The sequence below is a fragment of the Manis pentadactyla genome, chromosome 2, assembly GCF_030020395.1.
Source record: "Manis pentadactyla isolate mManPen7 chromosome 2, mManPen7.hap1, whole genome shotgun sequence".
In the NCBI taxonomy this organism is placed as follows: Eukaryota; Metazoa; Chordata; class Mammalia; order Pholidota; family Manidae; genus Manis; species Manis pentadactyla.
Window position 1 is genome coordinate 156,509,949 of NC_080020.1, and position 24,111 is coordinate 156,534,059.

Below are 24,111 nucleotides of genomic sequence, written 5' to 3' on the forward strand. Positions count from 1 at the left end.
CACGTGGATATTGTTGTGTGCACATGCATCCCCTTCTGTTTTTAAAGACCATGAGAAACTGGAGCTCAGTGACTTTGAGGGCTTTCTCGGCACTGAAATGAAAATTCTGTTTACAGAGAAAAATATAGCCCTTGCATGTGTTTTTAAAGAAAAATAGTAACCCAGTGGAGGAAAAAAACAGGAAGAATATTATGTCCATATAGATCATAAAATGGAATAGTATAAACGTCTGGCAGGCAGTAATTGCTGGCCAGCTGCAGGGATTACAGCCTTATGAGCTGTGTTCAGGGCAGCCTGCCAGGATGCTGGCAACCAGTGGATAGGCCTGGACCATCACAACCCTCAGTGCAGCTACTGGGGAGCATAAATAAGAGGGTGGGAGGTTCTGCCCCAGCCCAAGGTCTGAGGCCTGAGGCTCCTCTCTCTGCGGCCTCTGTTGGGGCCCGTTTACCAGTTGGGGGCTGATGGTGGCAGTCACAGGGACAACCTCTGGCTGCATCTCTGGGCAGGAGAAGGGTCACTAGCCTTTAGTGTTACTTTTCCCCTGGAGAAGCCAAGGAACATGTCTGACAGGTAAGAAGCCAGCGAGAGCCCCTGGCTCAGTGTTTTGGGGACTGTCCATGTGTTGGGCCAGAGAGAGGGAAAGAAAGAGTGCGGGTGCTGCCTGCTTCCTGCCCACTCATTTGTTTCCTTCTGGTCCCCAGCAAAAACACAAAGACCAAACCAAACCAGCAGTAAACCGGAGTGGGTGGGCTGCTGCGCACAGGGCAGGGTGGGTTCCTTACTGTTTTTGTGTCCTGCTAAGTGCCCCACAGCTCCCACTCAGCACTCCGGGGTCTACCAGCCGGGCTTTTGTCAGAGCATCTAGTAAACAAGCAAATGTTCCAAGGAGACGTGGAGGGGTGGGTGTGGAGCTGCCGAGGGATGGCAGGACATGTGTCTGTCACCTGCCTTCGCTCCTTCCCAAGCACTCAGACCCAGGAAGGTGGGGCTCATCAAGATGGAGTAGGCCTGCCCTCAGGGATCTGTGAGTCTGGCCACTGGTGCTGTTTTAAAACATATTATTGTTCAGTATGGTGAGGCCTGCAGACCAGCAGATGACCACCATTGAAAAGATGCTCTGCACAGTTCCAAGAGAAAGGAGCACATGGGGAAGCACCGGGGTCGGCCAGGAGGCAGAGGGAGCACGGGGAAGCCTGGACAAGAGCTTCATTGTGGTTTCTGTGGACAGGACTGGGTGAGGCTGGGTAAGCAGCTTTAGGATTGGCTAGTTTAAATAATTTCTGAAGGTTCTGGGGCATTGAGCTGCTGCTGGTCCTGTGGAGATCAGAGCTGGGGAATAGTGGCCCAGAGAAAGAGAAGTGGATAAACAAGGTGGCTGGGGGTGTGGGCTCTGCGTCTGTCGGCTTGCACAGGCTTGCGTAGGTTGGCTCTGCCTGTGCTCACAGAGCAGTAGTGTTTTGCAGCCTCCAGGAATCAGCCGGCTGTAGGAGGGGCAGGGCCCTCCTGGGTCAGCAGCACCCCAGAGTTAACACAGCAGAGCATGTGGTTAGTACAGGTGCATGGGCACCAGCTGGGAAGGGAGATGACCTCCCGTGTGGGAGGACTGATGGGTGAAATGCTCTGAGAAGCAGCCGCTTTCTGCTTTGTTCAGCTTGGTTTGGTTTTTGAAGGAGCATGTTGAGGAGGGGAGGAAGTCTCAAGGGCAGGAGAGGGCACTTGGCTGGCCACCAAAAGAGTGGCATGTGGCAGCTAGGGGTGAGGTTGGCCGCAGGCAGAGAGCTTTGCCTGGACAGAGGCCCGGGATGCAGCTTAGCAGGCCAAATGGTTGGGCACTCAAGTAGGGCTGAAGTAGGCTGTTGGATGGCAGGCAGAGGCCACTGGATTTCATGCTGTATGAGCCACCAGTGCTGTCTTTCCCCTAGGAGTCCTCATGAGTTCTAGGCTCCTTCTGAGGCCTATGCTTGGCTGTCTATCATAATCTGAGCTTAATTAACAAGTTAGCATGCTGATGACGATTTACTCTGGTTGAAGGAAGTAAATCCACTGTGGCAGGGGTTGAAACCTCAGGGCCTCCTGGGGCCTGGGTTAGTGTCTCCCAGAAAAGGCTCTGGGGCCCTCAGGAGACCGTTGTGCCCTAACTGGAGGAGCTCCAGTGGGCCACCTCATAAGAATGGGGTCCAGAGTTGCCAGGCCTGTCTAGTTTTCAAGAAAGGCTGGAAATTCAGATTCTTATGAAAACCCCTGAGTTTTATGAAATTCCCCTGGTGAGTCATCAGTGCATTAACTAAACTTGTCCCCTTACCAAGCACAAGGAAATGCATTCTGAGGCCTGCCGCATGACCCGTGGTGGCCTCTTTCTGCTATGCAGTCGTCACCACAGTTGAACTGTGAAGATCGAAGAGGAAACAGGACTGATTATAAGGTGTGCCTAAATCGGGAAACCGAGGTACACCAGGGCAGAGGTCAGCTCTGGCAACCAGGGACCTCTGTGAGGTCCTAAGTGAGCCACTCTGCTGGGCGTCATTGGCATTTCCTCACTGGAAAAGTTCATTCATTCTTTCTTTCAGTCATCAAATCTTGAGTGTCTGCTCTGGGTGGGGTCAACAGACAGACTTCATATAAAAAACCCAGAAAATTTGATGGGGTGCTGTTAAAAATTGTATCTCATTGTAATTACTTTTCAGCAAAACAAAAACTAAAAGGTGCTGTGGTCAGTGGCTTCTTTTGCTATCGCTGTCGGGGTGAAGCTTCCTGCAGTGATGCTCTAGCAGTGGTATAATGGTGGTTGACAGGGAGGGGTGGGCAGGGGTCATGCCCGGGGCTCTCCCACCCTCGGCACACGGTATGATTCTCTCTGTGTCCTCGGCTGTGAGCTCAGAGGCTGGGCTTGAGCCTTCCTGACCCTGGCGGATGCCTAGTGTGGTGCAGGCACAGAGCTGGTGTGCAAATGTACCCCAGAGGAGTGGGCCGTGTGTGGCCATGTCTGGTTTCAGCAGACCAAGATTTTAGTCACAGTGACCATAGAGAAAATTACAGTATAATCACTGCATTTAGAAATGAAAGGCAAGAGGGTGGGGACAAATGGAGTTGGTAAAATGACCTGACATAATGATGATGCTGTTATTGGATCTGCGATTTTTTTTATTGGTTTCAAAAGGATCCAGCAGAAGCTGAGAGGGCGTTTTCTTTACAGACTGTCAGGCCTTGTTTGGCACTGTGCCCTGCTGGAGTTGGACATATGCTGGGTTGGACGGAGGGCATGGACAGAGGGGGGTAGGGGAGTGCTTCTTGGACAACCATCTGTGCAGTAGTTATTAGCCTAGGGAAGTGTGTGCTCACAGAAGACAAGCCTGCGTTGACAGTGCTCGAAAGCAGCTGCCCCATGTGCGCTCTCTGTGAAGTATGTCCTCACCACCTCCCACCCATATGACAGGGCCAGGTTATAAATTCTAGACACCTTATGCACTAAAAATCATGGTGCCCTTCTTTTAATTACAAATAAAGGGGATATTAAGGCATCAGATTGTACTTAAGAAAGTTTATCAAATACAAAATTTAAAAAAATTGCTGTTTCCTTTCTCTTGAGTGATTTATAGGTAGATATCCTCATTTCACTGGCATCTGAAGCGTGGTTTGTCTTGCCTGTCTGATAGCATGGTGCCGTCTGTACCTGCATGTGTGTGCTTGTATATGTGTGTTTGTGTGTGTATGTGTGTGTGCACACGCCTGTGTGTGTGAAATGTTCTCTCAGAAGTCAACATGAAGGTCAGAGATGTGCAAAGACAGCAGGCTGCCAAGCCCAGGGTTGGTGATCATCATGGGGCAGAGCGGTAACCTCTGAGAGGCCAGGTTCTGTGCCATCAGCAACTGTGGGGCTCTGTAACATTAGTCCAGAGGTGGTTGTTGCCTCTGGGGACAGTCCCATGCCAATTTGTAAACTGCTCTGAAAGACCTCGGTTCAGCCCGACACAGCTGCTGTGGAGCAAGTGCAGAGCAGTAGCTGTCCACAGGGCACCTGGTATAAGGCAGGAGGTGGAGAACAGCGGGGGGATTTAGGTGGGCTGAAAGTAATGGCCCCCCTGTGATCTGACAGGAGCTCGCACCAGGGGTAGCCTGCCTCCTTGTTGAGAATGTCCTCTTGAAATATGTCCTAGGATATTTCTCCCTTCCTATTAATTATGTCCTAAACCTAGTAAGGCTGACTAATTGATGATCGTGGGGCACTTGGAACTATAAAATGCCATGTAAATGTTAAGAAGTAAAAATTACCCTGTGTGCTAAATAGACATGCTGCTGAAAAAATATTCCATGGTGGGAAGGTTAATTTCCAGAAGGGCTAAAAAGCTTTCTGTCAGACTATGTTCAGAAACTGTTGATATCATCTTAACCACATTTTAGGAGACTCAGGCATTCTGTATTCCAAAGTATTTGAAAGGCAAACAGCTGTGTGGCACTTTTAGCCCTGTAAATGAAGTTGCCTTCTGGATTTCAGTACAGATTGTGTCTCCCTGATTCTCTCTAGCCGGAGGCAGTTTGGGCCCGAAGCCAAGGAAGAGGTTGAGATCATTGCACACCGAACACAGACCCCGCGGCTGATGCCTCACCTGGCCACAGCCTGGGCCCTGACCTTCGCCAGCAGGTGAGATAGCTCTCAGGGTTTGCTCTCTCAGGGTGAGTATGAGGTCCTGGCATTAATGAGGAGTGAGAAGAGAGGTAGGCAGGGGCTTCATTTTCTAACTGCAAGCAGGAAAGAGTCTGTGGTTAAAATCTGATGCTCAGGTGGAAAGTTATGTCCTAATCTTGATTGTCTCTATATCCAGATGGATGGGATCCACAGAATTTGAGAAGACTGGAACCAATATTTCTCTAGAGTTTCTAAAAGAAACAGACTTGAATAGTTAAAATTTCTCTACCTGTGAAAAAGATTCTAATTTATAGTAAAGTTTTCAAAAATAGGTCAAGGTGTTCACATATGTGGGGCAGAGGTAAGAGTCAGGCTACTGAATAAACTAGCAGTAAGAGCACTGCCAGTTCACACGCAGCTTCATGTTTTACCGCAGGCTTGCATCCATGCCTCTCAGCGATTCCTTCTCAAGGTCTGGAGCCTGGGTGGTGTTTCATTACTGCATTCTGAAGATCAGAGAATCAGGGATTTGCCTAAGTCACAGCAGGGAGTAGATGGACTGGGAATATAATTCCAGACTTTGAACCCTTAATGTCTTGCCAGTGGGTTTCAGCCCCGGATAAGTTCACTATGGATTCAATGTGACCAAAGAAATGACAGTGGAATGTTCTTGGGGTGAAAGGGTTTATACCCAACTTTATTCCCACGGTGGCAGGTCAGTCACTAGAATCCTGCCCACTCAGAGCGAGTCTGCATGCAGCAAGCCTGTCGCTGCTTCTGGGCCTCTCTGCCCCCGCAGCCATCTCAGTCTCTGTCCTTGGCGCTGCCATGCTTCTGTCTTGTCTCTGTTCTCCTGCAGCCATGCAGCCCAGAGCACTGGGTGGAGCTCTTTATATAGAGTCAATAATGACATACTGCCCACATGTGTGTAATGAGCAAGCTGACCAGGACCAGGTGAGAATCCTGGCCTTAGGAACCTTCACTTTATCCACACTTACCTTGTGTTCTTTCCTCCCTATGCAATCCTACTTCTCAGTGTTAATAAGCATTAATTTCTGCATAATTTAGAATTGGTGTGTGTTTGAAATTTACTGCACCAATGGGTACGCTGGTGTCAGGATTTATAACAAGAAGGTACTTGGAGACACTCTGCCAATCTAGTGTGCTGCTGGCTTGTGGAACTGCCAGGCTGCTGCAGGCCTGGCTGGGAGGGGCTCAGGGGGGTGGTGCACCTCTGCTCTTACTGCACCCAAGGCTGGGATTCCCGGATGTGTGAACAGCCATTTGTAAAGACTGAGCTTCTGTTGGCAACACTAACCTCAACCCAAGCCTCCTGGAAGAAAACGTAAATCACTCCCATCTGACATCTTATTCAATATATTTTTTAAGCTTAATTTGCATACAATTACATGCACAGATTTTAGTGTATCGTTTGGTGAGTTTTGACATGCATATACCCTTGTGTAATGAACAAGCAAACCGATTATAAACCATGTCCATCAGGCCCTTTGCAGTTGGCCCCCACTTCAGCAACACAGCAGAGACCCGCACCTTTCTGATTTCTATCCCCACAGCTTAGGTTTTTGGAAACATACAGTATGAATTTTTTTGTGTCCAGTTTATTTCATTCAATATAGTGTCTTAATGTTCCTCAGTGTTGTTCATAGTTTGTTAATTTTTATTGCTGAATAGTAACATTAAATGAATAAACTACAATTATTTTTTTAATCCATTCTCACAGAGATGAACATTTGGATTGTTGCCAGTCTTTTAGCTACTCTGAATAAGCCACAGTGAACATTCCTGCACAAGGCTTTCATTTTTGTTACGGTAAATACCTAGAGAGGACTTGCTGGGTAATTAGGTATGTGTACGTCTAACTTAAGAAGAAACTGCCAGTTTTTCAGGGAAGTGATACCATTTTAAACTCTTGTATAAGTATGAGAATTCCAGTTACGCTATGTCCTTACCTACATTGTTTCATCTCTTTCTTAATTCTATATAGACTAGTAGGTATGAAAGGGTATCTTTAAATTCATCTTTAAATATAATGGTATATTTAAATTCACACTTACCTGGTGGCTAATTATGTGGAGAACTTGTGTGCTCCTGGGCCATTGTTTATCTTCTTTGTGGACAGTCTAAGTCTCTTCCATGTTTTTCTAAATTGGGTTGTCTTTTTATTATTGACCTGTAAGAGTTGTTTATATATCTAAAAACAAGTTATTTGTCATATATACTTACTGCAAATATTTCACCCAGTATTGGCTTTGCCTTTTCATTTTCTTAATGGTGTATTTTTGGTGAGCAGAAAATTTTAGTGTGATTGTATCTAATTGATTCATTTTTTTTCTTTTTATGGTGAGTGCTTTCTGTGTCTGAAGACATCTTCATAACTGTAGTTTTATAGTAAGTCTCAAAATCAGGTAGTGGGTCTGACCTTACAAAAATAAAAAGAAATATAAAAGATAGTATGGGTAATAGTATGCTAACAAATTAGATAACCTAGGTAAAATGGAAAAATCCTAGTTTGAGATAACAGAATATATGTATTGGTCTCTGCTTCCAATTCCTGGCACAGAGCTTCTGAATCCCCTGTAATTTCCTGGATAATAGGAGTGTCTTTTATTCTAATGAGGTGACTCTGGGTGGGCTCCTGGATGAGGGCTGGTCACTGGAAAGACCAAGCCATGATGAGAAGCTTGGAATTTCCAGCCCCATCTCCCATTCTCCAGAGAGAAACCAGATCCAAAATGCATCTTACATGCCTATGTGATGAAGCTTCCATAAAATCCCCAAAGTACAGGGTTCAGAGAGCTTCCAGGCTGGTGAACATGTGGAAGTGCTGGCAGAGCGGCATGCCCAGAGAAGGCATGGAAGCTCTGTGCCCCTTCCCACCCACCCAGCCCTGTGCCTCTCTTCCATCTGGATATTTATCTGCAGTCTTGATCAGATCCTTTTATACTAAACTGATAAACATAACTGCCTCCCTGAGTTCTGTGAACTGCTCTAACAAATTAATTAAATCTGAGGAATGGGTTGAGGGAGCCTCTGATTTGTAGCCAAGTTGGACATAATTTGTGGGTCACCTGCAGACCTACTACCTGTGAGAGGCATCTGAAGTAGGGTAGGAGCTGTCTTGTGAGACCGAGCCTTTAACCTGTGGGATCTGACACTAGCTCCAGGTAGATAGTGTTAGAATCGAGTCAAATTGTAAGGACACCCAGCTGGTGTTGCAAGGAAAAACCTCCACACATTTTATTAGAACAAATAACAAGTTCAGCAAGATTACAGGTTATAAGCTCTATATACAAAAATTAATTGTATTTCTATATCCTAGCAATAAATAATAAAAGTAAATGAGATGAAGGGGAAATAATTTTTTGTTTATCCATTTATTAGTTGGTGGACATTTGGATAATTTCCACATTTTGGTTATTATGAATAATGCTGATGCTATGAATATTCATGTACTATATTCATGTAAATTCCAGAGGGATTTAGCCTGCTACACTTACTACATTTTTCTTTTCTTGAAGGTTACTTTTTTTGCTTTTGATGAAACCATACCAGTTTTCTTATGCCTAGTATTTCCATGTTCTATCTTTTCCCACCCTTTTCTTTTTAAATTATCTGTCATTGTATCAAACTGTGTGTGTCATTGTGAATTTTTATGAACAGAATATGGTGAAGTCTTATTTTTTATCCAGTTTGATAATTTTTAAGTTTGCAGTGCATAACTCATTTTTATTTACTGTAATTCCTAATATGGTTAAATCTACATTTTGCTACTTGCTTTGCATTTGTTCTGTCTTTTCTTCATTCCCCCTTTCTTTCCTGTTTTAGAGGTCATTGAGTATTTTTTTAGTATTCCATTTTATCTCCTCTCTTCTTTTTTTCCCCCTTACTTTTTCCCCTTTTCTTCAGGAAATACTCTAAGTATTGTAATATGCGTCCTTATCTTGCACAATTGGCCTTGAATTGCTATTATACAACTTTATATATAATGTAAACTTAGAAGATTATATTTCCATTTATTCCTTTCTATCCTTCGTGCTACTGTTGTCATGTATTTTACCTCTCTCTGTATTCAAAACTCCAGAGTACATTGTTCTTATTTTTGTTTTAAGCAATCAGTTGCCCTTTTCATTTTAACATTCTATTTGAAATAACTTTAGCTTTATAGAATAAATGCAAATACAGAGGGTCCCATATATCCTTTGCTCAGCAGCTCTGATGTTACCATCCTACACAATCATGGTACAATGATCAAAACTAAGAAATTAATGTTGATATAGTATTATCAGCCAAACTATAGACTTGGTTTAGATTTCTCCAGTTTTTCCACTAATGTCCTTTTTTATTCCAGGATTCAATCTGAGATACGACTTTGCATGTATTGTCAGGGCCCCTTAGTCTACTGCAGTCTGTAAAAGTTTCTTGGCTTTTTCCTGTTTTTTATTTCCTTACCATTTTTGAAGAGTACTGACCAGGTATTTTGTTTGGGCCTGTATGATGTTTTCTCATGAATAACTGAGGTTATGGATAGTTGAGAGGAAAAAAAAAACACAAAAATGCTGAGTCCTTATTGCACCATATTTGGGGTTCATGATATTAATGTATCTTATTAGTGATGATATTAACCTTGATCATTGGATTAAGGTGGTATCAGCTATGCTCACCTTTGAAAAGTTACATTTCTACCTTTCCACACTCCATTCTTTAAAAGCAAGTCACAAGTGTAGTGTACATTCAAGGAGAGGAAATCTAAGCTGCACCTTCTGAAGAGAGGAGTGTCAAAGATTTGTGGAAATATGTTAAAACCATCAGAATATTTAGTAAATATTTTGGGGGAAATACTTTGAGGTTATACAAACATTCTGTTTCTCCTTACTCACCCCCAATAATTTAAGCATTCATCACTGGAGCTTACCTGTAGCAACTATTACAGTGGTGTTTTAATTATTTTCTCCTGTGTGCTCGCATGTGGGCATTTGCACCCATACCCCTCGCCACAGAGAAATTCTTTCCTAAAAATTCTCCCCCTCTCCTTTCCTCATTCTATTAAATAATTTATTTATATAAGTGTGGACTCATAGATTTTTATCTTGTTCTTTGGTTTACAGTTCATTGCTATCTTATGTATTTAGTTGCTCTAATTGTTACAACTTTGGCCATTGCTGCAGCTCTTTTAAGTTGACTCCTATATCCTTTTTATTGCTTTATTTTAATCCCTTTGCTCAGCTCTTGCTAAGTCATTTTCTTTAATCTCAAACTAACTTAACGCCCTTGGATGTGGACAAGACTACTTCATATTAGTCTTAATATTTTTAAGTCAATTTTTTTCACCTGAATTCTTTTATGAGCATATGTACAGGAAATCCCTAGGTAGTACACAGGTTTTGTTAACACTTTTTAATTGGTATGCTGGTTCCTATTGTTCTCCTACCCTAGTTGAACCATCAATTTATTGTGGGAAACTCAAGGCTGGTCCCTGTTTCCCACAAATAGTCCGGTGACCATGTAGCCTGGGTATTCTAATAAAGTATCAATTAAGGAAATTCTGCTAAGTTGATAGGCCATGTGTTCTAATATTAGTTTGGCAAAATGTGGCCACATAGATGTGAGCTGGACTACAGAATAGATTCTGTATTGTATTTGTGGAGGATAATACCTCAGAGCGAGAGTTGTCAAATACCTCGTGTGTCACCACTGTTGCTTTTCCTGCTTTTCCCGTAGCAGAGTTCAGTGAGTGACCACAATTCTTATTCCCACAGAGCTCACCCCTACATCCTTTTGATTTGCCCCCCACCTTTTTTTTAGCACTTTCTTCCTTTATGATCACAGATGATGCTCCAAGGTCATGTATTTTTCCTGCCCTAGCCCTGGAACTTGAATCCCTGGCTTCTTTTATGGGGGAATGGTATTTAGAGGCCAAGATCTGGGTGCTAGGTGTGCTTGTTACTTCTGGAGTGTCATTGTTTCTAGTCCCTCTCAGAGGACATGGCTAGGAAATGTACAGGTCTATTGGTTTATACAGTAAAATTTGAAAAATAAGTTCATCCTGCTACCTGACTCCAATCTAGCACCATAGGATTTATTCTAGCATTTACCCCTTTGTTTATTTGTAACTTTTTTCTCTAACTGAGAGAAATTTGGCTCTACATTTAAAATTTTGTTTGACCATAGTATGTACATAAAATAATACCAGAATTTTAAATCCACACCACTGTGAGAAAAGAAGTCACCAACTAGAGTGCAGTGTTGGTGTGTAGTTCTTTTTCTCTTTAGCCTTACAGTATCTACTCAAACTACTGCTGTCCTAAGTTTTTAGGTTAGTTTTTTTCTTCTCTGCTTCAGTGTGATCATCTCAAATATTTGTATTACAGTTAGCGTCACTTGTCACTGCCTACATTCCATCTTGTGTTTCCCTGACATCCCTGACTGTTGTTGTTTTAAATTTGTATACAGTGAAGTTCACTCTTTGTGTTACATAGTTGTATAGGGTTTGATAAAGACATAGAGTTGTGTGTCTACACTATCAAGCATAACTGCTTCATCACTCTACAAGTCCCCTCATGTTGCCCTTTGTAGTACCCCCCCTCCTCCATTCTCACCCACCACAACCTTGAGGAAACTCAAGGCTGGTCCCTGTTTCCCACAATTAGTCCGGTGACCAAGTAGCCTGGGTATTCTAATAAAGTATCAATTAAGGAAATTCTGCTAAGTTGATAGGCCATGTGTTCTAATATTAGTTTGGCAAAATGTGGCCACATAGATATTTTTCATGCCTATAGTTTTTCCTTTTCCAGAATGTCATAAAACAGAATTGTAAATATGTAGCCTTTTGGGCCTGGCTTCTTTGATGTAACAAAATGCATTTCAGATTCATTCATGTTGTTGGGTGGGTTGAAAGTTTCTTACTTTTAATTACTGAGTAGAATTCCATTACATGGATATACTACAGGATATCTGTTCACCTGCTGAGGGATGTGTAGGTTGTTTTCAGTTTTTGATTATGAATAACAGGTGCTGTAAACAGTCTTCTATAAGTTTTTATGTGAACATAAGTTTTTGATTCATTTTGGCAAATACATAGAAGCAGGATTGGTGAGTCATATGGTAAGTGTGTGTTTACCTTTATAATTGTTTTCCAAAGTGGTTGTATCATTTTGTATTTCTTTTTTTTTTTTTTTTTTTTTTTTCATTTTGTATTTCCACTGGTAATGTGAGAGTTGCAGTTGCTACACATCCTTACCAGCCATTGTTATTATCAGGTTTTGTTTTGTTTTGCTTTTATTTTAAAAATTGTTGGCCTTTTTATTAGTTGTAAATTTGTATTATCCTAATAACACATGATGGCTAATGTCTTTTCACACATTTATTTGCCACCTGTGTATTTTCTTTGGTGAGTCATCTGTTCAGATGACTTTTTATTCTCTTAAAAGTATCTTATTCAGAGCAAGTTTTAAAATTTGATTTGATTCATAGATTTAAGTTTTGATTTGTCTTAAAATTGGGTAGTATGAGTTCTTCCACTTTTTCTTCTTTTTCAGAATTGTTTTGGCTCTTACCTTTATGCCTTTACTTGTATGTTTTAGAATCATCTTGTAAATATCTACAAAAAGATTGCACGTGTTTTACTTGGGATTGTGTTGAATCTATAGATCAAACTGGGGAGAATTGACTTCTTAATTCCAATTCATGAACACTGTATATTCCTCCTTTATTTATGTCTTAGATTTCTATCTTAAGTGTTTCATAGTTTTCAACATAAGATTCTGCACATATTTTATTATAATTATACCTAAGCATTTTACTTTTTTAGGGGGTGCATCTGTTTATAGTATATAGGAATACTATTTACTTTAGTAGATTGATCTGCAATCTTAAGGAATTCTCTTATTCTTTCTGTAAGTTTTGTTTATAGATTTTAGTAGGCATAGAACTCTTTGGATTACCCATTTCTTCTTGAATGAGATGTGATTTATTTTATCTAATTTGTCAAATTTATGGCAACAGTGTTGGTTGTAGATATTGCATTATTGTCCTTTTAATGTCTGTGGGATCAGTAGCAATTTCCTTCTTTCATTCTGATATTTTTTGGCTTCTGTCTCCCTTCTCTCTGTCTCTATCTATCATCAATTTGGATAGACATTTATTAATTATATCAGTTTTTCATAAAAACAAATTTGATGTGGTTGATTTCTCTATTGTTTTTCTGTTTTAAATTTTATTGATTTTTGCACTAATGTTTGCAGTTTCTTTCCTTCTGCTTGCTTCATTTTAAGTAGTGCACACTCTTTCTTAAAGGGAGAGGTTAGCCTACTGCTTTGAGATCTTTTTTCTTGCCTAATATAATCCTTTAATACTAAGATCTTTTTCTAGGTACTGTTTTAGCTGCATCCCTCTGATTTTGATGTATTTTAATTTTCATCCAGTTCAAATAGTTTTAAAAAATTTTTGAGACTTCTGCTTTAACCACTTTGGTTATTTAGAAGTGCTGTCATAGTCATAAATAAGAACATTCTTTGAATGAGTCCTATTATTTTGAGCTTATAGCCTAGAATACACATACACACACCCTCTCCCCTTGTGTATAACATGTTCCACCCTGAGAAGAATGTGTATTCTGTTGGTCTGCAAATGTCAGTTAGGTTAGGTTGGTTGACTCTGCTCTGCCAGTCACATCAGCCTTAACGGCTTTTGGCTGACCGAGAGAAGAGGGTTGGCGTCTCCAAGTATAATTATGAATTTGTCTATTTCTCTTTCAGTTTTATCAGCTTTTGTCTCAAGTATTTTGAACCTTTTTTCTTTTCAGGTGCATACACATGTAGAATTCTTATGTCTTCTTGGAGAACTGATTTCTTTACCATTATGTTTTCACTTAATCCCTGAAAATATTCCTTGTCCTGAAGCTTATTTTGTCATATTAATATAATGGGTCCAAGTTTCTTTGGTTTAGTGTTTTTATGGTACACATTTCTCATACTTTTATTTTTAACCTACCTGCATTTTTAAAGTAGGTTTCTTATAAAATAGCATATAGTTGGGTCTTACTTTTTTATTCAGTTTGAAAATCTCTGACTTTTAATTGGTGTGTTTAGACCAATTGCATTTGCCATGATTATTGATATGTTTGGGTTAAAACCCATGTTGATAGATAACTTAAATTTTTTCTGGTTTGTGTCTTTTTCCTGTTTTTCTGCCTATTCTTGGGTTAACTGAACATTGCTTATTATTCCGTTTTATCTTTTTTCTTATTATTTATACTTCTTTTAATTGTTGACTCAGGATTTACAGTATACATCTTTAGTGAATAAGAGACTACCTTCAAACAATATTATACTGCTCCCTATGTAGTGTAGGGACCTTAAACTGTGTCTTCCCAATTCCTCCATCCCATCCTTTCTGCTATTGTTGTCATATAATTACTTTTAAACATGCTCAAATACACAATACATTGCTACCATTTTCTTTCACCTATTAAATTTTAGTACAGTTGAAGGTAGGGAAAATTGAATTTTATTTTACCTTTGTTTATTCTGTTCCAACACAGTTAATTTCTTTGTATAGATCCAGATTTTTAGCTGATACCTTATGTGTTCAGTTTGAAGAACTTTTAATATGTCTTATAGAACAGAACTGCTAGTGATGAATTATCCCCATTTTTTTTTTTTGAGGAAGTCCTCATTTCTCTTTTTTTTGAAAGACATTGCCAATTGATACCGAATTCTTGGTTAATAATTTATTTTTCTCTGAACACTTTAAAGATGTTACTCTATTGCTTCTTGATTCTTTGTTTCTCTGAAGAAAATAGCCAGTCTTTTTCTAGATGTTTCCTATATACTCTACATATTCCCACTCAAACCGCTTTAAAGGTTTTCTCTCTTTGGTTTTCAAGGTTTTGGGCCTACGTATGGCTTTGTGGTTTTGTGCATCTGTGCTGTTTGAAGTTTGTTGAGCCTCTGGGATCTGTGGGTTGAAATTTTTCATCAAATTTGGAAACATTTTGGCCATTATTAATTTGCTTTCTTCTGTCCCATTCTTTCTTTCCTCTACTTCTCTAATTAATACAGAAACTACAGTACTTTGTGTCATCCTTCATGTCTCTGAACTTATTTTCTTTCTCTTTTCTATCTTTTATCTCTGTGCTTCCATTTAGATAATTTCCATGACTCTATCTTCAAGTTCTTGGGTCCTTTCTTACGCAATGCCCAGCTTGCTGAAAAGCGCCTGCCCCTCTCTGGAGTTCAGTTTGTCAAGGCTTCCTGCAGCCTTTACTCTTTGGGAAACTATGATTTTCACTTGATTGTTTTTTTTTGTTTGTTTGTTTTCTTGCTGTTACAAAGGAAGCAAAAGTCTCTGGTGTTCTTTTGCATCCTAATTCTGTGACATTTCTTTTAACTTTATCAATTCCATCTGAAGTCACTAACTCTCTACCAAGCATCCTTCTTCCCACCTTTTGGATTCACCCTTCTAGCCCTGCTTCCACCAAGCTGGATAATTCTTGACACATGTTAGTTTTCCATAGTTCTGTCCCTGAATGCATATTAAAGTCATCTGATGTGCTTTTCAAAAACTACAGATTCTCTGCACTCCTGGGTGTATCCAGAGTGGGTGTGTTTAAGCTCCCAAGTGACTGTAGTGAGCAGTGAGTGTTGAGAACCAAAGGAGATTTTTAGGGAGCTTCCTAGTGTGCCCTGAAAATGAATTTCACAAACATCTAAGAAGCAGCAGTGTTAAATTGTCACAAAAATTTAAATTGGGTCCCAATAATCTAATGATGAAGCCTAAGATGAAACCACATGCATGGCAAAGGAAAACAAATTTCTCCTTAGAATTTTTTGCCCAGCAGGACTTGTAACTATTACAAAGAGGCAAGGCTGTCTATACAGTCACTTCTTTGCCACTGTTTATAAATCCATGACACAAGTTCTTAGACCGTATAACAAAGAGTCACTCTATGGCCCACATTTTTAAGTTTATATATGTGTATGTATATACACACATATTTACATATAATAAAAGTGTCATATGTATCAACAGGTTTCCTTTCTCTTTGGCTCTGTTTTTTAAAAAATATTGATTTATGCTTGATTTACCGTGATTTTATGAGAGCTGTATTGCCACCATTAATGAAACTTGAACTTTTTCTTGATTTGCCAACATTAGAGACATAAAGAGAGGTCACAGTTCTAGTTTTAGATTTCTAGGGTAGAAAATGAAAGGTGATCAATGGAAATTATTTGATTAATAAAAAAACCACAGAGTTCTTACCATGTGCCATGCATGTGTGACTCAGTGTGGAACAGGATAGGTCAAGTCCACACCCCTACCCAGCTGTCAGACTGACTGCAGGCCCATCCTGACTTTCATGGCTGTCGCCTCCATGTGCCTCCTGTGCTCTCTGGTCTAGCTCTGTGTCCCGTCATGGCTCCGTGGCTCCTTCTCCTTTTTTCTTTCCCTCTGCCCACCCAGTTGCAGCAGGAAGCTGGAAGCACTGAAGATCTGGTTGTAGGAATTCTGAGGAAGAAGCCCCCCAGCTTGGGGGAAGAGGCTGTGTGTTAAGACAAGTGCAGGAACAAAATTGGTGTTTTCTGTGATGTAGTCTTTCTAGTTTCTCTTGACAGCCCTGTCATCCTTCCCCCAAATTGTCAGGAATAGTTTAATGAAACTGGTTGTGATGTGACAAAATTTTATGCCAAATACCTACCCCTCACCCAACTTGCTGTGTTTTTAGCTGAGGTTATCAGACCCTGGTTAGAGGTAATCTCTTAATTGATAGAATGCTGCCAGCCAACTGGCTTTCAGTTCCAAGGTCTGGGTGGCCTGAGGTTTGATGCGGTAGGTGTTTACTCAGTGCAGTGGGTCCTCCTCAAGGTCAGAGGAGCACCCACAGGGGCAGTCCAGGCCTTCGGGTATATGTGCTGAGGGTAGGCGAACAGGGAAAACAGGCCACAAGCCCGGGGCAGCTGGCCCTCCTCTCCTCCCACCTAGTGCAACAAAAACAAGTCGTCAGAGCTTCACGTCACAGTAAAAAGGCAGGTAATGGAGGTGAGGTGGGATGGTTTCCTCCAGGTGTTCATGTGTTCAGCAACACCACGGCGCCTTGCCAGTAGGTTACCAGGTCAATTACAGTAGCCCAGTTAAATCTGAATTTCAGATATTCAATGCATAAATTTTCAGTCTCAGTTTATGCACTGGGTATCTGAAATTCAAATTTAGGCAGGTATCTTCTGTGTGTTGAATCTAGAAGTCCTGCTTGCTAGGCCCTGAACATGCATGAGTGCTTGAGTCAGACATGGAGCTTGCGATGCCTTGTCTGGGATTTGACAGTAACAGGTCAGCAAACTACTGATCCCTTCCCTTTTCCTCCTTCCCCAGTGCCTCCACAGGCCTGTAGTGAGCCCACCTTCCCCAACCCACATCACTCACATTCTCTTGCCCTCAGCAAGGAGAGGATGAACCTGGTATCCTTTGGAGCCTGTTTGTACAGGAAGAGGTGGGACCCTTCTCCCCAGTGGGTGCCCAGCTTCCAGGCAGGGGGACAGTGTCACGAGGAGAGGGCTAGCTCGGTGGGGGTAGGGTCTCCCTGAGAGGTGACAGCCTCCTGAGGAGGCTGCGAAGGCTCTTCTCCCTGCCCCCTTACCCCCAGAGCTGGCAGAGTTGTCCCTTCCTCCCTTTGTCACACTGCCTGAGGACTTGGCAGCCAGCAGAATTGTCACCCAGGTCTCGGTGGCCCACATGGCCAGTAGGATTCCTGTTTTTGTCTTCAGCTGCAGGTGGTGCCTATCCTTGGGTCCCTTATTAGCCTGCTCCCTTGGAGTCTGGCATCCAAGGCCCCCTGTGCACTGCTGAGTGCCAAGGGTGCCCTGTGTGCTTCCTGGCTCAGCCCCACACCCATGGGTGCTTGGTGTTCAGGCTGTACTGGATGTGGGTGCTGCGCTGCCCCGCCAATGCCCTCTGTGTTCTTACACACTGACTGACACAGTATCCCTCTCTGTGGTGGTAGTAAGTGCTCAACAATGTCAGTTGTGTGTGGCCACCTCCCCCACCAAGACTCCTCAGGGCCCCATCCTGCCAACTACGACATTCTGGCGATTTTGCCTCCCACACTGAAATCACCCAAAGCCCTCCCTCTCCGTCATCTTGCCTGGACCTCCCCAGCTTCCTCTCAAGCCTCTTTGCCCCCAAGTCCGTCCTGGCCCTTATGAAATCAGTTCTCCACAGGCAACCATCCCCAAAATAGAATCTGAATTCTCACTTGCCTGCTGGGACCCTCCCGGGGCTTTCCAGGGCCTTCTGTACCAGATGAAACTTAAGTTCCCTCAAGGCTCCCGAGCACCTTCCTCCACCCGCCTCTCATCACTTTTGTTCCTCCACCGAGGGGCCCTGTGCTCAGCCTCTTCTCAGCTGTGGCCTTTCTAAGGGGACCACTGTTCATCATTCACCCCTCACATCCTTGCCTTTTAACTTATTAAGAAACTGCTGCACAATTTTCCAAAGTGGTTGTGCAACTTTACATTCCCGCCAGCAGTGTGTGAGGTTCTTAGGAATGTAACCCCAGTTAATCCTTAGTTTCCCTATCTGTAAAGTAGGGATATGGTTTCCCATTTCATAGGGCTGCTGCAAGGATTAAGTAAGATGACAAATTTAGAAGCCCTTTGCTGATAGTTATTGCTCAATACAATTAGGTTTCTTTTCATGTCAGTGCTGATTAAATAAATGCTGGTTTCCAGTTTTGTCAGTTTTCTCAGGGATTTCATGGCAGTCATTCCTGTTTGCTGTGGGATGAGGCCCAGTGGAGCATCTTTGGCATGTGCAGGTTTCATTGAGGAAACAAGGATCTTCAGATATCACAAGGTGATTCAGTGGATGGAAGACAGTAAATACCTTGAGCCAAATTTATTTTTGCCACTAAGGAAATGGAAAAGCAAGCCACAGAATGGGAGGAAGTGTGTGCAATACATACATCTGACAATGGGATGTTATCCAGAATGTGTAAAGAACACTAAATATACAATTAAACTAAAAATAAGATGAGCAAGTCAATAGAATATGGGCAACAGATGTGAATAGATACTCACCGAAAGAAGATATATGAATAGTCAGCAAACACACATGAAAAGATGCTTGTGATCATTAGTGATCAGAGAAATGCCATTTCAGACCATGTAGCTATACCAGTACAAATCCACTAGAATGATCTGTACTAAAATGAAAAAGACCGCAAAGACCATGTGGCACAACTAGAATTCTCACACACTGCTGTCGGGAATGTGAAGTTGCAGAACCACTGTGGAAAATTGTTTGGCAATATCTTAAAAAGTTAAAAATATACCTACCATATGACCCAGTCATTTCACTCCTACATATTTCCTGAAGTGAGATTAAGACTTATGTGTCCTCTAAGAATTTTACATGCGTCTTCATAGCAGTTTTATTTGTAATAGCCCTAAACTGGAAACCACCGAAGTGTTCATCAACAGTGAATGCAAAATGAAATGTGATAGATGCATTGCATAGAATGGAAGTCTAGTCAGCAATAAAAAGGAGCAATCAAAACATGGTGTGCTGTGGATGAATCTCAAGACAGTATATTAATTGAAAGAAGACCAAAACATACTGTGTAATCTCATTTACATGAAAGGCAAACTAATTGCTAGTAACAAACAGCAGATTACTGGTTGCCTGGAGATGGGGGTGGAGGACAGGTGGACTACAAGAAGGCATGAGGCATTTTTTGGAAGGTGTTGGAAGTGTTCTGTAGTTTGATTGTGGTGTTATTCTCATGGGTATGTACAGTTGTCAAAACTCTTTAAATGGTGTGTTTTGGATGAGTGCAAAAATTTTCCTCAATAATGTTGATAAAGAAAAAAGAAAATTGTTGGTTTAGAGCAAAAATAGCAATGAAGTTTATAACATATATAGAAGATATGCACACACACATATATACATATATATACACACACACACACACACATATATATATATAATATCTCAACAGTAGCACAATGGATGGGAGAGTGAAATGGAAGTATATAGTTGTAAGATTCTTATATTATTTGAGAAGTGGTGTAACATTATTTGAGGGAAGAATATGTTAAGTTAAAGATGCATATTTTAGACCACAAAAAAATTACTAAAAAGTTGTAACAGTGGCATAGTTAAAACTCTAACAATGGAATACCAAAAATTATTCAGTTAATAAAAAGAGATAGGAGTAGAGGGAAAAGAGAAAGAACATATGGAATAAATAGAGGAAAAAAATTGTAAGAGAATAGTTTCAAACTCAATGATGTTGATAATTACATTAGGTGTAAATGGCTTAAACATTCCTGTTTTATTTGGAGAATGTCAGACATGATAAAAATTCAAGATTGAACTAGATGCTTTCCACAAGAAACTACTTAAAATATAAAGACAAATAGGTTAAAAGTATGAGAATAAAAAATTTATACCCACAAATATCAACTATAAGAGAGTTGGAGTGGATATATTAATATATGATAAGGTAGACTTTAGAAAAAGGGATATTATCAGAAATAAAGAAGAACACTTCATAATGATAAAGCAGTCTACTCATCAAGAAGATATAATAATCTCAATGTGTATGGACTCAATAAAATAGCCTCAAAATACATGAAGAAAAAATGGAAAGTACTGAAAGGAGAATTAACAAATCCAAAATTACAGTTGCAGACATTAGTCATTTTCTCTGAGTAATAGATAAAACAGCCAGAAAACTAGTTATGTTTTAAAAGATATGAACAATATTACTAATGAATTTGACTTAAATGGCATTTATATAACAATCTGCCCAGCAATAGCTGAATGCATTCTTTTCAATTACACAGAGAACACTTGTCAAGACATATAAATTAAAAGGACTGAAAACATACAAAGTATGTTCTCTGATTAGATATTAATAACAGAAGAAAATCTAGAATGACCCCAAATAGTATGAAACTAAAGTGCACATATAATTCATAGGTCAGAGAAGAAACCAAAAGGGAGACTGGAAAATATTTTGAACAAATCAAAATGAAACATAACATTTCAAAATTTGTGGTATATACTAAAGCAGTTCTCTGAGGAGAATTTATACCATAAATTCTTTTATTAGAAAAGAAGAAGGTCCAAAGTCAGGAGTGTAAATTTCCATTTTGAGAAACTAGAAAAAGAGGAACAAATCAAATCCAAACTAAGTAGAAAGAATAATAAAAATGAGAGCAGAAATCAGTGGAATAAAAAAAGAGCCAAACAATAAATATAACTAATCCAAAACCTATTTTTTCTTTCAAAAGAGAGAGAAAATTGATAAGCCTTTAGGTAGGTTAATCAGGAAAAAAAGACACAAAGTACCAGTATCTGGACTAAAAGAGAGGACATTACTACAGATCCTATAGACATAGCAATCAAACATAATTGCTATTATTGTTATTGATGTAATATGGATGTAATGCTAATATGTTTGACAACATTTATGAAATAAATGAATTTCTTGAAGGATACATGTTACCAAGAGTGACTTAAAAAAGAAAATCTCAATAGCTTTATTTGGCATTACTAGAGAAAATCTATCAAGTATTTTAAAAAAGAAAGCATGCTAACTTTACACAAACTGTTTCAGAAAATAAAGGAGGCTCTATTGGAGCACTGCTCTGACACCAAAAACAAAGACATTATGAGACTAATATCCTTTATGAACAAAATATTAGATCACATACAGTAAAACATAAAAAGGATACTACATAGTGACCGAGTGGGGTTTATCCAGGAATGTTAGTTTGGTTTAATATTTGAAAGTTAATCTATATGATACACCATATTAACATTGTGAAGGAGAAAAGCCATATAATTCTCCCAGTAGATGACACTCAGTAGATGGAGAATAACTGATGAACCAAGACCTCTAACTGCTGTCGCTCTTGATCAGTCTCCAGCACCTGGGGCTTCAGCTGAGTAGACCAAGGAGGCCATAATTTCTTTTACTTTCTTGGATTCTTTTGAATTTGTGGTTAGAGGAAGCTACCCAGCCCGATGACTTTAGTCACTGAACCTTGACTTTAGTGCCTGGTTCTGGGGTTTGGCTGAGAATAGAGAGGAAGAGTTCCCTAAAGTTTTTGTTCCTAGCAGTTGTTACAAAACAGTAACTTATTTAAAAACAGACTTTAAAAACAAGACTAGTGGGAAGGTGTTCAAAAAAAGGGAGTGGGGGAAAGCTGTACCCTTCACTTTGATGTTTTGGATTACGGCAAAGGAGAAAGCCAGAACTGAGCGGGAGGCTTGTGGTGGAGGAAGGCCAGAAGACATCGCTAGGCACTGTACAGACTGTGGCTAAGACGTGAAGGAAAACATTGTTTATAGTCTGAATTAGTTTCTAATTGGTGCTATAACTAATTGCCACAAACTTGGCTTAAAATAGCATAAATTTATTATCCTATGGTCCTCGAAGTTAAATGTCTGAAATGGGTCTGACTGATGAAAAGTGCCCTGTGGGCAGGGCTGCCCTCCTTCCTGAGGTCCTGGGGGAGAATCCGTTACCTTGCCTTTTCCTGCTTTTGGAAGCCTCCCCATTGCTTCCTTCCCCCATTTCACAGCCAGCAGCAGCGCCAGGCTGAGTCTTTATCCTGCTGCCTCACCCTGACTGCTTCATCGTCACAGCTCCCGCCTCCCTCTGATTCTGAAGGACCCTTGAGATTACACTGGGCCTATCGGGTAGTGCAAGATAATCTGTCCATCTCAAGGTCCTTGATTTAATCACAGCTGTAAACTCCCTTTTGCCCCGTGGGGTAACATATTCTCAGGTTCCAGGGGTGAGGACCACGACATCTAGCGCCCCAAATCAATGGAAGTAGGATTTTAAAAATTAAAAATGCAAGAGATGTGTGAAATATTTTTGTGTAACGGAGGAGGTAGTTTGGCTTATGGTCCTGTGCGTGTAAACGGAAACAGTGAGAGTGGTGAACCGACTGCGCACTTCCCGCGGGGTCAGGGGAAACAATAAAGCCTGTGAGGGACCGCAGGACAGGTGTTCCCAGGGGCCATGCGCAACCTGGCGGTGGCAGGGCCTAAGTGATGGCGCAGCAGGCGGGGAGCCTTGGAGGACCTGCGGGAGGGGCAGGTGCCCCCGGGCCCACTGCGCTCTGGCTCCTGCGTGCCCTCTGCGTGCGCCTGTGCCTGCGGCCAGCTCACCCTCCGCTCGTCCCGCAGATTCGCCCGGGTCCTCCTGGACGACGACGCCTTCCTCTGGAAGGAGTTTGTCAGCAGCTGCTCACTGCAGGCTTTGGCAGCGGGACTGAAGGCCTGCAGCACCTGCGAGGCGGTCAGCTGCTTGCAGGACTGCCGCGAGTGCACCGGGGGCATGATAGGCCCTTGGCCCCCCAACCCCGCAGGTCCCCCAGTCCCCGCGGCCTGGCGGCCCGGGGTGCACTGGGTGTTGTGGCCTGTGCGGGCCCCCTTGTGGGTGCTGCGAGGACCCAAGCGCAGCCCCCGCCTCCCGGAGGCCTGAAGCGAGCATCATTCGCCTTGGCGGGTGGTGGTGGACGGTGCAGGAGAACATCAGGGAGGGCCGCGATGACTACCCTGATCCCCTGGGGAAAATGCAGGAAATGGCCCCAGGGGTTTCTAGCTGGGGGAAGGGGTCAGACAGTACATGTCAAGCCTTTAGAGACTGCCTAGGGTGTTCCCTGCCCTGGGCCTCAGACTGGATCATGCAGTGAGGGGTGCCAGGTGAGAAATCCCAGCACAGATCTTTGGAGAGTTGAGGGGCAATCTGAGAAGGGCTGGGATCTCTGCGCTGTCCCCCATCCCCACCCCCACCTCCCAAAACACACACACAGAGTAAGTGCCTGTGAGGATGTGGGATGCCGGGAGTCTCTGTGCCCTGGTGGGGGCTTAGAGCTGGTAAGAAGGGGACCCAGGTGGGGTCTGTGAGGGCATGCCACGTGGGGTGTGGGTTTGTGGACCTGTGACTTGGTGGCATGGCCGGGCTACGGGCATCAGCTGTGTGGCATTGGGCAGCCCCAGAGGACAACCCTGCCTAAGCGACTCCCCAGGGTAGGCAGGGTTTCATTGGCACGTGGGGCTGGATGCAGGCCCTGCTGGAGCCTCCAAAGGACACTGCCCAGGAGAGGGTGGGAAGAGAGGACCCTGCTGGGCTGTTGGCCTGAGTTTAATCCTGAACTTGGCTGATTATTTGCTTAAAAACAGCAGCTCTAAACCTAGAGGGAAGGATGAAGAGATTTAGCCTCAGTGAGAAGGGGTCAAGAGCTTGTCAAGGGCAGCTGTAGAAAATAAATGGGGAGGGAAGTTTCCAGAAAGCTGGATATCCTGGCTCTCTGCATCAGAGCCAGGGCCTCATGGAGTGGGGAGAGGCAAGGGGTAAGGGGAGAGGAGGGACTGGGCCTTCCCAACGGCCTGAGGTTTTCTCCCACATGAGCAGTGTGCATGGAGTGGGAGCCACCTGTGTTTTCTCA

General features: G+C 42.1%; 1 protein-coding gene across 1 annotated transcript in view; it reads left to right on the forward strand.

Annotated features, from left to right (window-relative positions):
- The window catches only part of ACOXL (acyl-CoA oxidase like), a 315,801-nt gene that overhangs the window by 121,238 nt on the left and 170,452 nt on the right, over positions 1–24,111 (forward strand). The window contains 2 exon segments of the mRNA XM_057496991.1: positions 4,526–4,642; positions 22,847–22,999. Coding sequence (XP_057352974.1) covers positions 4,526–4,642; positions 22,847–22,999 — 270 coding nt within the window.